This window comes from Saccoglossus kowalevskii, chromosome 18 (assembly GCF_978046115.1).
Source record: "Saccoglossus kowalevskii chromosome 18, keSacKowa6.1, whole genome shotgun sequence".
Lineage (NCBI taxonomy): Eukaryota > Metazoa > Hemichordata > Enteropneusta > Harrimaniidae > Saccoglossus > Saccoglossus kowalevskii.
The window spans coordinates 4,394,598-4,415,450 of NC_140658.1; the positions used below are offsets into that span (position 1 = coordinate 4,394,598).

The window sequence follows — 20,853 nt, forward strand, 5'->3', positions numbered from 1 at the left end:
CTGCTAACTTTACAACTTTCAAACCATCTTTTACCCATACCCACCACCTTTCATTACTATTCAGCCAACTTTCATAGCCTTCCTGCTAACTTTACAACCTTAAAACCATCTTTTACCGCTTCCCACTACCTTTCACCGCCATTCAGCCAACTTTCATAGCTGTCCTGCTAACTTTACAACCTTAAAACCATCTGTTATGCCTTCCCACCACCTTTCACCGCTATTCAGCCAACTTTCATAGCCTTCCTGCTAACTTTACAACCTTAAAACCATCTTTCACTCATACCCACCACCTTTCATTACTATTCAGCCAATTGTCATAGCCTTCCTGCTAACTTTACAACCTTAAAATCATCTTTTACCCCTTCCCACTACCTTTCACCGCTATTCAGCCAACTTTCATAGCCTACCTGCTAACTTTACAACCTTAAAACAATCTTTTATGCCTTCCCACCACCTTTCACCGCTATTCAGCCAACTTTCTTAGTCTTCCTGCTAACTTTACAACCTTAAAACCATCTGTTATGCCTTCCCACCACCTTTCACCGCTATTCAGCCAACTTTCATAGCCTTCCTGCTAACTTTACAACCTTAAAACCAACTTTTACCCCTTCCCACTACCTTTCATCGCTATTCAGCCAACTTTCATAGCCTTCCTGCTAACTTTACAACCTTAAAACCATCTGTTATGCCTTCCCACTACCTTTCACCGCTATTCAGCCAACTTTCATAGCCTTCCTGCTAACTTTACAACATTAAAACCATCTTTTACACCTTTCCACCAGCTTTCACCACGATTCACCCAACTTCCATAGCCTTCCTGCTAACTTTACAACCTTAAAACCATCTGTTATCCCTTTCCACCAACTTTCAGCACTATTCAGCCAACTTCCATAGCCTTCCTGCTAACTTTACAACCTTCAAACCATCTTTTACCGCTTCCCACCACCTTTCATCACTATTCACCCAACTTCCATAGCCTTCCTGCTAACTTTACAACTTTCAAACCATCTTTTACCCATACCCACCACCTTTCATTACTATTCAGCCAACTTTCATAGCCTTCCTGCTAACTTTACAACCTTAAAACCATCTTTTACCGCTTCCCACTACCTTTCACCGCCATTCAGCCAACTTTCATAGCTGTCCTGCTAACTTTACAACCTTAAAACCATCTGTTATGCCTTCCCACCACCTTTCACCGCTATTCAGCCAACTTTCATAGCCTTCCTGCTAACTTTACAACCTTAAAACCATCTTTCACCCATACCCACCACCTTTCATTACTATTCAGCCAATTGTCATAGCCTTCCTGCTAACTTTACAACCTTAAAATCATCTTTTACCCCTTCCCACTACCTTTCACCGCTATTCAGCCAACTTTCATAGCCTACCTGCTAACTTTACAACCTTAAAACAATCTTTTATGCCTTCCCACCACCTTTCACCGCTATTCAGCCAACTTTCTTAGTCTTCCTGCTAACTTTACAACCTTAAAACCATCTGTTATGCCTTCCCACCACCTTTCACCGCTATTCAGCCAACTTTCATAGCCTTCCTGCTAACTTTACAACCTTAAAACCAACTTTTACCCCTTCCCACTACCTTTCATCGCTATTCAGCCAACTTTCATAGCCTTCCTGCTAACTTTACAACCTTAAAACCATCTGTTATGCCTTCCCACTACCTTTCACCGCTATTCAGCCAACTTTCATAGCCTTCCTGCTAACTTTACAACATTAAAACCATCTTTTACACCTTTCCACCAGCTTTCACCACGATTCACCCAACTTCCATAGCCTTCCTGCTAACTTTACAACCTTAAAACCATCTGTTATCCCTTTCCACCAACTTTCAGCACTATTCAGCCAACTTCCATAGCCTTCCTGCTAACTTTACAACCTTCAAACCATCTTTTACCGCTTCCCACCACCTTTCATCACTATTCACCCAACTTCCATAGCCTTCCTGCTAACTTTACAACTTTCAAACCATCTTTTACCCATACCCACCACCTTTCATTACTATTCAGCCAACTTTCATAGCCTTCCTGCTAACTTTACAACCTTAAAACCATCTTTTACCGCTTCCCACTACCTTTCACCGCCATTCAGCCAACTTTCATAGCTGTCCTGCTAACTTTACAACCTTAAAACCATCTGTTATGCCTTCCCACCACCTTTCACCGCTATTCAGCCAACTTTCATAGCCTTCCTGCTAACTTTACAACCTTAAAACCATCTTTCACCCATACCCACCACCTTTCATTACTATTCAGCCAATTGTCATAGCCTTCCTGCTAACTTTACAACCTTAAAATCATCTTTTACCCCTTCCCACTACCTTTCACCGCTATTCAGCCAACTTTCATAGCCTACCTGCTAACTTTACAACCTTAAAACAATCTTTTATGCCTTCCCACCACCTTTCACCGCTATTCAGCCAACTTTCTTAGTCTTCCTGCTAACTTTACAACCTTAAAACCATCTGTTATGCCTTCCCACCACCTTTCACCGCTATTCAGCCAACTTTCATAGCCTTCCTGCTAACTTTACAACCTTAAAACCAACTTTTACCCCTTCCCACTACCTTTCATCGCTATTCAGCCAACTTTCATAGCCTTCCTGCTAACTTTACAACCTTAAAACCATCTGTTATGCCTTCCCACTACCTTTCACCGCTATTCAGCCAACTTTCATAGCCTTCCTGCTAACTTTACAACATTAAAACCATCTTTTACCGCTTCCCACCACCTTTCATCACTATTCCCCCAACTTCCATAGACTTCCTGCTAACTTTACAACCTTAAAACCATCTTTTACTGCTTCCCACTACCTTTCACCGCTATTCAGCCAACTTTCATAGCTGTCCTGCTAACTTTGCAACCTTAAAACCATCTGTTATGCCTTCCCACCACCTTTCACCGCTATTCAGCCAACTTTCATAGCCTTCCTGCTAACTTTACAACCTTAAAACCATCTTTCACCCATACCCACCACCTTTCATTACTATTCAGCCAATTGTCATAGCCTTCCTGCTAACTTTACAACCTTAAAATCATCTTTTACCCCTTCCCACTACCTTTCACCGCTATTCAGCCAACTTTCATAGCCTACCTGCTAACTTTACAAACTTAAAACAATCTTTTATGCCTTCCCACCACCTTTCACCGCTTCAGCCAACTTTCATAGCCTTCCTGCTAACTTTACAACCTTAAAACTATCTGTTATGCCTTCCCACCACCTTTCACCGCTATTCAGCCAACTTTCATAGCCTTCCTGCTAACTTTACAACCTTAAAACCAACTTTTACCCCTTCCCACCACCTTTCACCGCTATTCAGCCAACTTTCATAGCCTTCCTGCTAACTTTACATCCTTAAAACCATCTGTTATGCCTTCCCACTACCTTTCACCGCTATTCAGCCAACTTTCATAGCCTTTCTGCTAACTTTACAACCTTAAAACCATCTTTTACCGCTTTCCACCACCTTTCATCACTATTCACCCAACTTCCATAGCCTTCCTGCTAACTTTACAACCTTCAAACCATCTTTTACCCATACCCACCACCTTTCATTACTATTCAGCCAACTTTCATAGCCTTTCTGCTAACTTTAAAACCTTAAAACCATCTTTTACCGCTTCCCACTACCTTTCACCGCTATTCAGCCAACTTTCGTAGCTGTCCTGCAAACTTTACAACCTTAAAACCATCTGTTATGCCTTCCCACCACCTTTCACCGCTATTCAGCCAACTTTCATAGCCTTCCTGCTAACTTTACAACCTTAAAACCATCTTTCACCCATACCCACCACCTTTCATTACTATTCAGCCAATTGTCATAGCCTTCCTGCTAACTTTACAACCTTAAAATCATCTTTTACCCCTTCCCACTACCTTTCACCGCTATTCAGCCAACTTTCATAGCCTACCTGCTAACTTTACAACCTTTAAACAATCTTTTATGCCTTCCCACCACCTTTCACCGCTATTCAGCCAACTTTCATAGCCTTCCTGCTAACTTTACAACCTTAAAACCATCTGTTATGCCTTCCCGCCACCTTTCACCGCTATTCATCCAACTTTCATAGCCTTCCTGCTAACTTTACAACCTTAAAACCAACTTTTACCCCTTCCCACCACCTTTCATCACTATTCAGCCAACTTTCATAGCCTTCCTGCTAACTTTACAACCTTAAAACCAACTTTTACCCCTTCCCACCACCTTTCACCGCTATTCAGCCAACTTTCATAGCCTTCCTGCTAACTTTACAACCTTAAAACCATCTGTTATGCCTTCCCACAACCTTTCACCGCTATTCAGCCAACTTTCATAGCCTTCCTGGTAACTTTACAACCTTAAAACCATCTGTTATGCCTTCCCACCATCTTTCACCGCTATTCAGCCAACTTTCATAGCCTTCCTGCTAACTTTACGACCTTAAAACCATCTGTTATCCCTTTCCACCACCTTTCACTGCTATTCAGCCAACTTTCATAGCCTTCCTGCTAACTTTACAACCTTAAACCCATCTTTTACCCCTTTCCACCACCTTTCATTACTATGTAGCCAACTTTCATAGCCTTCCTGCTAACTTTACAACCTTAAAACCATCTGTTATGCCTTCCCACCACCTTTCATTGCTATTCAGCCTACTTTCATAGCCTTCCTGCTAACTTTACAACCTTCAAACCATCTTTTACCGCTTCCCACCACCTTTCATCGCTATTCAGCCTACTTTCATATCCTTCCTGCTAACTTTACAACCTTCAAACCATCTTTTACCGCTTCCCACCACCTTTCACCGCTATTCAGCCAACTTTCATAGCCTTCCTGCTAACTTTACAACCTTCAAACCATCTTTTACCGCTTCCCACCACCTTTCACCGCTATTCAGCCAACTTTCATAGCCTTCCTGCTAACTTTACAACCTTCAAACCATCTTTTACCGCTTCCCACCACCTTTCACCGCTATTAAGCCAACTTTCATAGCCTTCCTGCTAACTTTAGAATCTTAAAACCATATGTTATGCTTTCCCACCACCTTTCACCGCTATTCAGCCAACTTTCATAGCCTTCCTGCTAACTTTACAACCTTTAAACCATCTTTTACCCCTTACCACCACCTTTCACCACTATTCACCCAACTTCCATAGCCTTCCTGGTAACTTTACAACCTTAAAACCATCTGTTATGCCTTCCCACCACCTTTCACCGCTATTCAGCCAACTTTCATAGCCTTCCTGCTAACTTTACGACCTTAAAACCATCTGTTATCCCTTTCCACCACCTTTCACTGCTATTCAGCCAACTTTCATAGCCTTCCTGCTAACTTTACAACCTTAAACCCATCTTTTACCCCTTTCCACCACCTTTCATTACTATGCAGCCAACTTTCATAGCCTTCCTGCTAACTTTACAACCTTAAAACCATCTGTTATGCCTTCCCACCACTTTTCATTGCTATTCAGCCTACTTTCATAGCCTTCCTGCTAACTTTACAACCTTCAAACCATCTTTTACCGCTTCCCACCACCTTTCATCGCTATTCAGCCTACTTTCTTATCCTTCCTGCTAACTTTACAACCTTCAAACCATCTTTTACCGCTTCCCACCACCTTTCACCGCTATTCAGCCAACTTTCATAGCCTTCCTGCTAACTTTACAACCTTCAAACCATCTTTTACCGCTTCCCACCACTTTTCACCGCTATTCAGCCAACTTTCATAGCCTTCCTGCTAACTTTTACGACCTTAAAACCATCTGTTATCCCTTTCCACCAACTTTCAGCACTATTCAGCCAACTTTCATAGCCTTCCTGCTAACTTTAGAATCTTAAAACCATCTGTTATGCTTTCCCACCACCTTTCACCGCTATTCAGCCAACTTTCATAGCCTTCCTGCTAACTTTACAACCTTTAAACCATCTTTTACCGCTTCCCACCACCTTTCACCGCTATTCAGCCAACTTTCATAGCCTTCCTGCTAACTTTACAACCTTCAAACCATCTTTTACCCCTTACCACCACCTTTCACCACTATTCACCCAACTTGCATAGCCTTCCTGCTAACTTTACAACCTTAAAACCATCTTTCACCCATAACCACCACCTTTCATCACTATTCAGCCAATTGTCATAGCCTTCCTGCCAACTTTACGACCTTAAAACCATCTGTTATCCCTTTCCACCAACTTTCAGCACTATTCAGCCAACTTTCATAGCCTTCCTGCTAACTTTACAACCTTAAAACCATCGTTTACCTTTTCCCATCACCTTTCACCACTATTCAGCCAACTTTCATAGCCTTCCTGCTAACTTTACGACCTTAAACCCATCTTTTACCCCTTTCCACCACCTTTCATTACTATGCAGCCAACTTTCATAGCCTTCCTGCTAACTTTACAACTTTCAAACCATCTTTTACCCATACCCTCCACCTTTCATTACTATTCAGCCAATTTTCATAGCCTTCCTGCTAACTTTACAACCTTAAAACCATCTTTTACCGCTTCCCACTACCTTTCACCGCTATTCAGCCAACTTTCATAGCTGTCCTGCTAACTTTACAAGCTAAAAACCATCTGTTATGCCTTCCCACCACCTTTCACCGCTATTCACCCAACTTCCATAGCCTTCCTGCTAACTTTACAACCTTAAAACCATCTTTCACCCATACCCACCACCTTTCATCACTATTCAGCCAATTGTCATAGCCTTCCTGCCAACTTTACGACCTTAAAACCATCTGTTATCCCTTTCCACCAACTTTCAGCACTATTCAGCCAACTTTCATAGCCTTCCTGCTAACTTTACAACCTTAAAACCATCGTTTACCTTTTCCCATCACCTTTCACCACTATTCAGCCAACTTTCATAGCCTTCCTGCTAACTTTACGACCTTAAACCCATCTTTTACCCCTTTCCACCACCTTTCATTACTATGCAGCCAACTTTCATAGCCTTCCTGCTAACTTTACAACCTTAAAACCAACTTTTACCCCTTCCCACCACCTTTCACCGCTATTCAGCCAACTTTCATAGCCTTCCTGCTAACTTTACAACCTTAAAACCATCTGTTATGCCTTCCCACTACCTTTCACCGCTATTCAGCCAACTTTCATAGCCTTCCTGGTATCTTTACAACCTTAAAACCATCTGTTATGCCTTCCCACAACCTTTCACCGCTATTCAGCCAACTTTCATAGCCTTCCTGCTAACTTTACGACCTTAAAACCATCTGTTATCCCTTTCCACCACCTTTCACTGCTATTCAGCCAACTTTCATAGCCTTCCTGCTAACTTTACAACCTTAAACCCATCTTTTACCCCTTTCCACCACCTTTCATTGCTATGCAGCCAACTTTCATAGCCTTCCTGCTAACTTTACAACCTTAAAACCATCTGTTATGCCTTCCCACCACCTTTTATTGCTATTCAGCCTACTTTCATAGCCTTCCTGCTAACTTTACAACCTTCAAACCATCTTTTACCGCTTCCCACCACCTTTCATCGCTATTCAGCCTACTTTCATATCCTTCCTGCTAACTTTACAACCTTCAAACCATCTTTTCCCGCTTCCCACCACCTTTCACCGCTATTCAGCCAACTTTCATAGCCTTCCTGCTAACTTTACAACCTTCAAACCATCTTTTACCGCTTCCCACCACCTTTCACCGCTATTCAGCCAACTTTCATAGCCTTCCTGCTAACTTTACAACCTTCAAACCATCTTTTACCGCTTCCCACCACCTTTCACCGCTATTAAGCCAACTTTCATAGCCTTCCTGCTAACTTTACAACCTTCAAACCATCTTTTACCGCTTCCCACCACCTTTCACCGCTATTCAGCCAACTTTCATAGCCTTCCTGCTAACTTTTACGACCTTAAAACCATCTGTTATCCCTTTCCACCAACTTTCAGCACTATTCAGCCAACTTTCATAGCCTTCCTGCTAACTTTAGAATCTTAAAACCATCTGTTATGCTTTCCCACCACCTTTCACCGCTATTCAGCCAACTTTCATAGCCTTCCTGCTAACTTTACAACCTTTCAACCATCTTTTACCGCTTCCCACCACCTTTCACCGCTATTCAGCCAACTTTCATAGCCTTCCTGCTAACTTTACAACCTTCAAACCATCTTTTACCCCTTACCACCACCTTTCACCACTATTCACCCAACTTCCATAGCCTTCCTGCTAACTTTACAACCTTAAAACCATCTTTCACCCATACCCACCACCTTTCATCACTATTCAGCCAATTGTCATAGCCTTCCTGCCAACTTTACGACCTTAAAACCATCTGTTATCCCTTTCCACCAACTTTCAGCACTATTCAGCCAACTTTCATAGCCTTCCTGCTAACTTTACAACCTTAAAACCATCGTTTACCTTTTCCCATCACCTTTCACCACTATTCAGCCAACTTTCATAGCCTTCCTGCTAACTTTACGACCTTAAACCCATCTTTTACCCCTTTCCACCACCTTTCATTACTATGCAGCCAACTTTCATAGCCTTCCTGCTAACTTTACAACTTTCAAACCATCTTTTACCCATACCCTCCACCTTTCATTACTATTCAGCCAATTTTCATAGCCTTCCTGCTAACTTTACAACCTTAAAACCATCTTTTACCGCTTCCCACTACCTTTCACCGCTATTCAGCCAACTTTCATAGCTGTCCTGCTAACTTTACAACCTTAAAACCATCTGTTATGCCTTCCCACCACCTTTCACCGCTATTCACCCAACTTCCATAGCCTTCCTGCTAACTTAACAACCTTAAAACCATCTTTCACCCATACCCACCACCTTTCATCACTATTCAGCCAATTGTCATAGCCTTCCTGCCAAATTTACGACCTTAAAACCATCTGTTATCCCTTTCCACCAACTTTCAGCACTATTCAGCCAACTTTCATAGCCTTCCTGCTAACTTTACAACCTTAAAACCATCGTTTACCTTTTCCCATCACCTTTCACCACTATTCAGCCAACTTTCATAGCCTTCCTGCTAACTTTACGACCTTAAACCCATCTTTTACCCCTTTCCACCACCTTTCACCGCTATTCAGCCAACTTTCATAGCCTTCCTGGTAACTTTACAACCTTAAAACCATCTGTTATGCCTTCCCACCACCTTTCACCGCTATTCAGCCAACTTTCATAGCCTTCCTGCTAACTTTACGACCTTAAAACCATCTGTTATCCCTTTCCACCACCTTTCACTGCTATTCAGCCAACTTTCATAGCCTTCCTGCTAACTTTACAACCTTAAACCCATCTTTTACCCCTTTCCACCACCTTTCATTACTATGCAGCCAACTTTCATAGCCTTCCTGCTAACTTTACAACCTAAAAACCATCTGTTATGCCTTCCCACCACCTTTCATTGCTATTGAGCCTACTTTCATAGCCTTCCTGCTAACTTTACAACCTTCAAACCATCTTTTACCGCTTCCCACCACCTTTCATCGCTATTCAGCCTACTTTCATATCCTTCCTGCTAACTTTACAACCTTCAAACCATCTTTTACCGCTTCCCACCACCTTTCACCGCTATTCAGCCAACTTTCATAGCCTTCCTGCTAACTTTACAACCTTCAAACCATCTTTTACCGCTTCCCACCACCTTTCACCGCTATTCAGCCAACTTTCATAGCCTTCCTGCTAACTTTACAACCTTCAAACCATCTTTTACCGCTTCCCACCACCTTTCACCGCTATTAAGCCAACTTTCATAGCCTTCCTGCTAACTTTACAACCTTCAAACCATCTTTTACCGCTTCCCACCACCTTTCACCGCTATTCAGCCAACTTTCATAGCCTTCCTGCTAACTTTTATGACCTTAAAACCATCTGTTATCCCTTTCCACCAACTTTCAGCACTATTCAGCCAACTTTCATAGCCTTCCTGCTAACTTTAGAATCTTAAAACCATCTGTTATGCTTTCCCACCACCTTTCACCGCTATTCAGCCAACTTTCATAGCCTTCCTGCTAACTTTACAACCTTTAAACCATCTTTTACCGCTTCCCACCACCTTTCACCGCCATTCAGCCAACTTTCATAGCCTTCCTGCTAACTTTACAACCTTCAAACCATCTTTTACCCCTTACCACCACCTTTCACCACTATTCACCCAACTTCCATAGCCTTCCTGCTAACTTTACAACCTTAAAACCATCTTTCACCCATACCCACCACCTTTCATCACTATTCAGCCAATTGTCATAGCCTTCCTGCCAACTTTACGACCTTAAAACCATCTGTTATCCCTTTCCACCAACTTTCAGCACTATTCAGCCAACTTTCATAGCCTTCCTGCTAACTTTACAACCTTAAAACCATCGTTTACCTTTTCCCATCACCTTTCACCACTATTCAGCCAACTTTCATAGCCTTCCTGCTAACTTTACGACCTTAAACCCATCTTTTACCCCTTTCCACCACCTTTCATTACTATGCAGCCAACTTTCATAGCCTTCCTGCTAACTTTACAACTTTCAAACCATCTTTTACCCATACCCACCACCTTTCATTACTATTCAGCCAATTTTCATAGCCTTCCTGCTAACTTTACAACCTTAAAACCATCTTTTACCGCTTCCCACTACCTTTCACCGCTATTCAGCCAACTTTCATAGCTGTCCTGCTAACTTTACAACCTTAAAACCATCTGTTATGCCTTCCCACCACCTTTCACCGCTATTCACCCAACTTCCATAGCCTTCCTGCTAACTTTACAACCTTAAAACCATCTTTCACCCATACCCACCACCTTTCATCACTATTCAGCCAATTGTCATAGCCTTCCTGCCAACTTTACGACCTTAAAACCATCTGTTATCCCTTTCCACCAACTTTCAGCACTATTCAGCCAACTTTCATAGCCTTCCTGCTAACTTTACAACCTTAAAACCATCGTTTACCTTTTCCCATCACCTTTCAGCACTATTCAGCCAACTTTCATAGCCTTCCTGCTAACTTTACGACCTTAAACCCATCTTTTACCCCTTTCCACCACCTTTCATTACTATGCAGCCAACTTTCATAGCCTTCCTGCTAACTTTACAACCTTAAAATCATCTTTTACCCCTTCCCACCACCTTTCATCACTATTCAGCCAACTTTCATAGCCTTCCTGCTAACTTTACAACCTTAAAAACATCTTTTACCCCTTCCCACCACCTTTCATCACTATTTAGCCAACTTTCATAGCCTTCCTGCTAACTTTACAACCTTAAAATCATCTTTTACCCCTTCCCACCACCTTTCATCACTATTCAGCCAACTTTCATAGCCTTCCTGCTAACTTTACAACCTTAAAACCATCTTTTACCCCTTTCCACCACCTTTCATTACTATGCAGCCAACTTTCACATAATCCCGCTAACTTTTCCAACTTAAAGGTATCTTTACCCCCTTCCCTCCAACTTTCAGCCACTTCTAGCCAAATTTCACTCCGAACATATTACATGTGTGCATATACAATACATGGACTTTGATTAATCACTCAAATACAAATAACTACACATTTACAGACAGCAATAATTATATTTACATCAGTTTACTGAAATAATCACCATATGTGACATTACATATTTGTTGATATGCATATTATAATAAACATAGCTAGTTGTTACAGCATTATGCTAATATTAGCGACTCCATTCATTGGTTTAAGTAGAAGAGACCAATAGGAACTTGATTTGGTATTTATTTGACTGATAATGTACTATAAAAAGATTCGGCTTTAGATACTTGACGGAGTTGGGAAATATGTGATGTGCCTTTAAGAATACTGCTAACCTGACGCTGAAGACGATAGGAGGTGTCCCATTCCTGAAAATAAAATATAATACATAATAAAAATTCTGAAAATTATCACAAATGACAAAGCACACACATATGTAGGAGATGTTTAGTGAAACCACACCCCATAGTGAAACCACGCCCCATAGTGAAACCACACCCCATAGTGGAACCACACCCCATAGTGAAACCACATCCCATAGTGAAACCACACCCCATAGTGAAACCACACCCCATAGTGAAACCAACCACACCCCATAGTGGAACCACACCCCATAGTGGTACCACATCCCATAGTGGAACAACACCCGTAGTGGAACCACACCCCATAGTGAAACCACACCCCATAGTGGAACCACACCCCATAGTGAAACCACATCCCATAGTGAAACCACACCCCATAGTGAAACCACACCCCATAGTGAAACCAAACACACCCCATAGTGGAACCACACCCCATAGTGGTACCACATCCCATAGTGGAACAACACCCGTAGTGGAACCACACCCCATAGTGAAACCACGCCCCATAGTGGAACCACACCCCATAGTGAAACCACACACATAGTGAAACCACACCCCATAGTGTAACCACACCCCATAGTGAAACCACACCCCATAGTGAAACCACACCCCATAGTGGAACCACACCTCATCGTGGAACCACATCCCATAGCGGAACCACATCCCATAGTGAAACCACGCCCCATAGTGAAATCATGTAACATATTCAGGTCACATAGTGTATTACTTACACTAGATTGTTCAGGTTTTGACTGTGTCCAGCTGTTTTTCTCGATTTTCCCTGAGACAGGAAATTTGACTGCTTTAGTGTTTTGGCTACCAAGAAGACTGAATCCAGGTTTGTGGTAATTCTCTGACTTGGTGATAGATGGTACTGGTCTGCTTGTAATGGCCAAGTAAGCTATAAGACAAAACATTGTAAGAACTTGAAAGCATGGCAATATATAGGGTGAAAAATTGTTGCGGCCATGTCAATTCAAGAAGGTTCAGGCTGAATTACACATTATATGTCATGTTCGTCATCATCATTCGTACAATCTGAGTACCAAAAATTAAATGAGTCATTTGAAATATCATCGAAAATGATCAATATTTTTCCACTATTTTTATCATAAAACGTTATATAATATAATTGATATGGATCCTAATATTTTATAAGCACTTAAAAAAATTTACATAATTTAGCTTCCAGAGTGATAATAGATTCCCATTATAGACATACATTGTAGTTATCTCCCATAATGCATTGCATACATATGTGTAGTAACATGCTCAGTAGTGCAAAACTTGAAGTTATCACCCATAATACATTGCATATATCTGTGTAATAACATGCTCAGTAGTGCACAATTTGGAGTTATCTCCCATAATGCATTGCACATATGTGTAGTAACATGCTCAGTAGTACAAAATTTGAAGTTATCTCCCATAATGCATTGCATATATCGGTGTAATAACATGCTCAGTAGTGCAAAATTTGGAGTTATCTCCCATAATGCATTGCATATATCTGTGTAATAACATGCTCAGTAGTGCAAAATTTGAAGTTATCTCCCATAATGCATTGCATATATCTGTGTAATAACATGCTCAGTAGTGCAAAATTTGGAGTTATCTTCCATAATACATACAGTAGTGCAAAATTTGAATAAAATATGACCTACAAATTTACTCATAATATATTATCGTGAGTTGTAGATGATGAAAAATAACTTACTTGTATCTCTGGGCTGAACCCTGACTGTTCTAGGCGTTACTATAGCAACAGGTTTGTTTTTCCTAAGAGATCCATTAAAAGCAGCCGACTTGCAGCGTGCTGTATCAATACCATATGTCCTATGTGATGCAGTACTTACTGCAGGATGGCTATAATGAGATTCTATTCTCTCTGGCTTAGAACTGCAATCTGATTGCTTCTTAGACCTTTGAGTTTGATTTTTTTTCTGTAATTCTTGCTGTTGAATTTATAATAAAGGAATAATAAACTCAATGAAACTGAACATTGAAATGGGAGTTGGTTTAACTTAAAACTTTAATTTGAAAACAGAATTGGTGTAACAGAACACTGAAATGACAATTGGTGCAACAGAACACTGAAATGCAACAGAACACTGAAATGACAATTGGTGCAACAGAACACTGAAATGCAACAGAACACTGAAATGCAACAGAACACTGAAATGTGAATTGATGCAACAGGACACTGAAATGCAACAGAACACTGAAATGCAACAGAACACTGAAATGACAATTGGTGCAACAGAACACTGAAATGCAACAGAACACTGAAATGACAATTGGTGCAACAGAACACTGAAATGCAACAGAACACTGAAATGAGAATTGGTGCAACAGAACACTGAAATGCAACAGAACACTGAAATGAAAATTGGTGCAACAGAACACTTAAATGAGAATTGGTGTAACAGAACACTGAAATGCAACAGAACACTGAAATGACAATTGGTGCAACAGAACACTGAAATGAGAATTGGTGTAACAGAACACTGAAATGCAACAGAACACTGAAATGACAATTGGTGCAACAGAACACTGAAATGCAACAGAACACTGAAATGCAACAGAACACTGAAATGAGAATTGGTGCAACAGAACACTGAAATGCAACAGAACACTGAAATGACAATTGGTGCAACAGAACACTGAAATGCAACAGAACACTGAAATGCAACAGAACACTGAAATGAGAATTGGTGCAACAGAACACTGAAATGCAACAGAACACTGAAATGAAAATTGGTGCAACAGAACACTGAAATGAGAATTGGTGTAACAGAACACTGAAATGCAACAGAACACTGAAATGACAATTGGTGCAACAGAACACTGAAATGAGAATTGGTGTAACAGAACACTGAAATGCAACAGAACACTGAAATGACAATTGGTGCAACAGAACACTGAAATGAGAATTGGTGTAACAGAACACTGAAATGCAACAGAACACTGAAATGACAATTGGTGTAACAGAACACTGAAATGCAACAGAACACTGAAATGACAATTGGTGCAACAGAACACTGAAATGAGAATTGGTGTAACAGAACACTGAAATGCAACAGAACACTGAAATGACAATTGGTGCAACAGAACACTGAAATGCAACAGAACACTGAAATGCAACAGAACACTGAAATGACAATTGGTGCAACAGAACACTGAAATGCAACAGAACACTGAAATGCAACAGAACACTGAAATGACAATTGGTGCAACAGAACACTGAAATGCAACAGAACACTGAAATGCAACAGAACACTGAAATGAGAATTGGTGTAACAGAACACTGAAATGAGAATTGGTGTAACAGAACACTGAAATGAGAATTGGTGCAACAGAACACTGAAATGAGAATTGGTGTAACAGAACACTGAAATGAGAATTGGTGCAACAGAACACTACAATGACAATTGGTGCAACAGAACACTGAAATGAGAATTGGTGTAACAGAACATTGAAATGCAACAGAACACTACAATGACAATTGGTGCAACAGAACACTGAAATGAGAATTGGTGTAACAGAACACTGAAATGAGAATTGGTGTAACAGAACACTGAAATGAGAATTGGTGTAACAGAACACTGGAATGAGAATTAGTGGAACACACTGTTTAACATATTGCAATAAGAAAATACTATAATATTGTTACCTGATGCAGTAAGACAAGTTGTCTTTTATGCTTTGTTTCTTCTTCTTGTTTAATCAATGAATAGATTTTTAATTGTGCATTATTATGGTCTCGTTCTCGTGCAAAATTATCTCTCTTGTATTTCCCCAAATCATTATAAGTTGTTGAGCCTAGAAAGAGATGAACTACATCTATCGATATGTACAGTGTTGATAAACAAATTTAACAACAGCATACATGTACAAGTGTGGTTGAACATGATTTTCCAGACATCAGAAATTAGTTTTTTGTAAGCATGTATAGGTATTACATGACACATGGTGAAATTATACAAACTTTGATTTCATGAAATTTTACACTTAAAATATCCAAATAAATTGTATTCGTCATCAACTTGACATCTCCTAATATCAAGTACATAATATAACAATCTCCACATGAGTAATATCATGATTTGCATATATGTAAATAATGTTTTGGATGGGGAAACAATGTTGCGACCAATCCACTAATAAGTCTGATTTAAGTATTGATTTCTTGCTTTATCTATTTTGAAATAATAATTTTTTTTTTTGAAATACAAAGCGCTAAATGAACACCATATAAAGTCACATACCTACCTTGATATATTTGATATTTTAGTTAGAATAGAAAGATCTTTAAAGCATGTAATGAAGGTTGTTGCGCAGAGATTATCTTTCCAAGTACCTAGTCAGTACTCACAATATTTTGGTTTAATTGGTTTGTTCTAATGATACATGGAATTGTTATTCAGAGTGAAATTCATGTATATATTATCTGAGAGGCATGTATTAAAAATATAACTGCCCAAATATGGGCACAAGGAGAACGTTTGCTATCTGATGTCAAACAAACGTTCTTCTACAGTACAGTTGGGGCATAACTTAACTGGATATGAGCTACCTTTTCCTTTTCATAAAAAAAGTAGAATTTTGAAAATGAACATCAATGCCATCGATAATTACAACATATTCTTTGTAGTATTTAACAATGTTGATATGTGCAAGTTTTGAAAGCAAGATAGCTGAATCAAGCTCAGCTAAGTTATGTTTTGACTGTACTGTAAAATGGCCAGTAATATTAAAAATAACATATCATAATTTTCCATAAACAGTATTTTGTCTGGAAAATGGTGTACAAGCACACATATTAAAATCACCATAGCGCAATGATACATGTATAAATGATTGCTGAATAAAACCAAACTATATTGAGTTATATTTTTAAAGTGTTATGTTTATTGACGAAATAGCTGAATCTGCGTACCTTTCAAGGTTTCCATGACAACTGCCTGATTGATTGTATAGGCCATAGAAATATATATAATTGAAATATGCATGGTTGAAAAGAAATCATGACTGAACCATTACATTAAGTTATGGTTGCATTTATTGGTTGATTCACTTGAAAGTTTATGATAACATGATCACCAGGTTCCAATCACATGATGACTAGTTCCTTATCACATGATGACCAGTTTCTGATCACATGATGACCAGTTCCTGATCACATGATGACCAGTTTATGATCACATGATGACCAGTTTCTGATCACATGATATGACCAGTTCCTGATCACATGATACCCAGTTTATCACATGATGATCAGTTCCTGATCACATATGACCAGTTCCTGATCACATGATGACCAGTTCCTGATCACATGATACCCAGTTCCTGATCACATGATGACCAGTTCCTGATCACATGATGACCAGTTCCTGATCACATGATGACCAGTTCCTGATCACACGATGACCAGTTTCTGATCACACGATGACCAGTTTCTGATCACATGATGACCAGTTTCTGATCAAATGATGACCAGTTTCTGATCACATATTCAGTCTGTCATCACAAGTCTCCAATCACATTGACAACATTTTATGTTGCTCATTACTATACTTTCATTACAACTACAAAGAGTAAAGGGTTATTGATCCTAGGTAATTGTAGAAACCTTGAAATGTACATAGATTGTAGATAGAAATGATTATTTAAGCATCTCACTGCAAGCTGTTATAGTGACATCATCTACTTACAATACATGTCAATAAATAGTCACGTGTCTGTAAATGAAGAAAATCAGTCTTACAATATCTACAGTTACTAACACTCAGTTGACAAAAACGTCCTCTGATTATAATCTTTAGAAGACAATCTATAGAAACATTTGATATTTTTGAGGGAGTATACATCCATAATGCAACAATCAATACCGACAAACTGAATGTAATTCATCATATCAAGTTTTGATCAAAATTGGCCAAGTCATCTCAGAGAACAGATTAAAGACTAGTTAATGCATTTAAGATTTAATGAACCTGGAAATATTGAAGTTGTGAATATAGCCATTGTTGAGATAAGAATATGATGGTCTTTTGAAAGATTACTCTTGAATGTTCCAAACAGAAATATCATCCATTAAGTAGTCTAGAGTAGGAAGGTTATATTCAGAGTATACTGCAATAGAGAGAACTTCAAGGGGGTAGGAGAATGGGTAACAATAGGTAACAGATTTGACAGAATGCAACAAAGGACTGGAAGAATGGGTAATCATGGGGGTTGGAAGAATACGTAAACATACTGTTAAGAAAATGAGTAACATAGATGAGTATATAACACATGGTTGGAAGAATAGGTAACCATAGTGTTGGAAGAATAGGTAACATGGGAGTTGAAAGAATACATAAACATACTGTTGGGAGAATACAAAAACATACCGTTGGGAAAATGAGTAACAAAGATGGGTATATAACACATGGTTTGGTGAATGGGTAATCATAGGGTTAGACTTGGAGGTACCCATAGAGTTGAGAGAATGAGTAACAGATGGTTTGGTGAATAGGTACATGTAACCATGGGGTTGGGAGAATAGAGTGCTCACCTTTATATTTATCCATCTTACTCCTCTCTGAATTTTTTAAACTTGTCACATTTGTTATACTTCTTTTTGGAGTTGTCAAGGTGTATGTCTTCTCAGATTGATCAGGCCAAGCACTCACATCTGGTGAATCAGTACGAGTGGATGGGGTACTTGAAATTAACCTGCAAATAGAAGTATATTGTCAAATATTCTCATTGGTTGATTGGTACCATGTGCAGCCCTGTTATCAGATGATAATAATGGGACAGTGCTTGAGGTCAATGCATTGGTACCTGAAATATGATTGTGTATGTAGGGAGGAAGCAGCCATCATCATTCATGAAGTGCAGTTAGTCTGTTTACCTCACTCCAAAAACCCAAATAACCAGTCTGGTACACATCACCTCCATATCTACCTCTCTCCTCAAATACAAATAACCAGTCTGGTACATATCACCTCCATATGTACCTCTCTCCTCGAACCCAAATAGCCAGCCTGGTTCACATCACCTCCATATCTACCTCTCTCCCAAAACCCAAATAACCAGTCTGGTTCACATCATCCCCATATCTACCTCTCTCCCAAAACCCAAATAACCAGTCTGGTTCACATCACCTTCATATCTACCTCTCTCCTCAAACCCAAATATCCAGTCTGGTTCACATCACCTCCATATCTACCTCTCTCCCAAAACCCAAATAACCACTCTGGTTCACATCACCTCCATATCTACCTCTCTCCCAAAACCCAAATACCCAGTTTGGTTCACCTCCATATCTACCTCTCTCCCAAAACTCAAATAACTAGTTTGGTACACATCTGCCCAAGTACTTACATTAAATGACTATCTGGTACAGTCTGGTACACTGAGTCTCCTTTTACTGGTGGTGTTCTCCCAACATTACATTTCCTCATACTATGCACTAGACTGTAATTGTTGCCATAGTTACCAACACTTTTTTTATAACTTTTATATTTTAAGCTTGAGGGATTTGACAGTGTTGTTACATTGTACTGCTGTTTCCATGGTGATGGTTTAGGAACAGATCTACAACTGCTAGCCCTACTGGAGGCAGATTTAAAACTTTGCCTACTGTGAAACATATCTCTTGACTGTAATGTTGCAATGTTTGTTTGATATAGTCTTCTTGGTGTTTCACTACTGTGGGAAATTGTAGTGGAGCGCTGTGGTTGATATGATGTTGATTTCACTGTAGTAGTAGAGTGCTGTGGTGGTTCTTGTGTTGATTGTAACCATTTCTCTATTCTTTTATCTTTACTTTGATAAGAATCACCAGAAGAAATCTCTTTTGTGTCTGTTTCTATTGTAACATCTTTTCCCTCAGCATTTTCTTGATTTGTTTCCATGACTACTCCAGATTTCCAAGAATCCGTTCCAACATCAGTATCACTGTCACATACATGTGCTGCTTTGTTATCCAATGTATTAGAAGTTCCGTGATTTAATGTGTTTGATTTAATATTGTCATTTGTCATCAATGTTCTGTCATTCATAGTGTTAAGTGTTTCTTCAAAGTGTCTACTTCTGGTGCTCTGCCTTCGCATAACGTCAAATGGCGCAGTACTAGTTTTTAATTTGAAGCCATCAACCAAAAAATGGTCCATATTAATAATGCTTAGTTTGGGTAGATCTTCACATATTTTATCTTTCTCACTAACACTTGGTACACTGTCTGTGATTGGTTCTTTCATTTTGTCCTTCCTACTAACACTTGATACTTTATCTGTGATTGGTTCGTTCATTTTGTCTTTCTCACTAACACTTGATACGCTGTCTGTGATTGGTTCTTTCATATCACAATCAGTAGATAACTGGCTGCCTGGTTTATCTGATTTCTGACTTCTACTGCACTCAATTATATTATTATTTCTAAAAGGTTTGGTCTGCAAAGTAGAGAAAACATGAAGTTAAAAACCAATATGGTTTAAAGTTATTAATAAACTTATAAGGTTATAGGCCCAGAAGGGTACTTGCAAAAAATACTGACCAGGGTGTGTAGCTGGTTGTTTGAAACCCCTACCCCTTTTCCGACAGAGGTGGTGAATTTGGGACCCCTTTTGGCGGCACATATACATATAGCACTTCAATGTGAGTAACCCCCCCCCCCCCCCCCCCCCGGGTTATAGCCAAATGTTTTAAGGCACTTTGAGCCAAATTCAAATTTCGCACTACTGAGCATGTTACTGCACATATCTTCCCATTGTAAATAATGGAAACTTGTTTTCCATGAAATTCAGGACGACTATTTCAAAAACTCATCCAGCCATTCTTTTTTTTTCAACTTGTTATGATACGAACTCATAGTAATAAAAGTATGACAAACATGACATATATTCATAATAATTTGGCGTAAAAAGAAACTTGTTATATATGGCTTAGTCTTCTCCACAAAACCCTAACCCTAACCTTAAATTTTGAACGGCTTCAAACATCGCCATGTCACA

General features: G+C 39.6%; 1 protein-coding gene across 2 annotated transcripts in view; it reads right to left on the reverse strand.

Annotated features, from left to right (window-relative positions):
- Positions 1-11,563: 11,563 nt before the first annotated feature.
- The window catches only part of LOC102800518 (uncharacterized), a 66,411-nt gene continuing 57,121 nt past the window's right edge, over positions 11,564-20,853 (reverse strand). For both annotated transcript variants that reach the window (XM_085492707.1, XM_085492706.1), the window contains 6 exons: positions 19,223-20,292; positions 18,408-18,568; positions 15,522-15,670; positions 13,566-13,803; positions 12,580-12,749; positions 11,564-11,854 (listed from right to left, as the gene is read on the reverse strand). In XM_085492707.1, the coding sequence (XP_085348833.1) occupies positions 11,729-11,854; positions 12,580-12,749; positions 13,566-13,803; positions 15,522-15,670; positions 18,408-18,568; positions 19,223-20,292 (1,914 nt within the window). In that variant the 3' untranslated portion in view covers positions 11,564-11,728. The remainder of the gene's footprint in view (positions 11,855-12,579; positions 12,750-13,565; positions 13,804-15,521; positions 15,671-18,407; positions 18,569-19,222; positions 20,293-20,853) is intronic.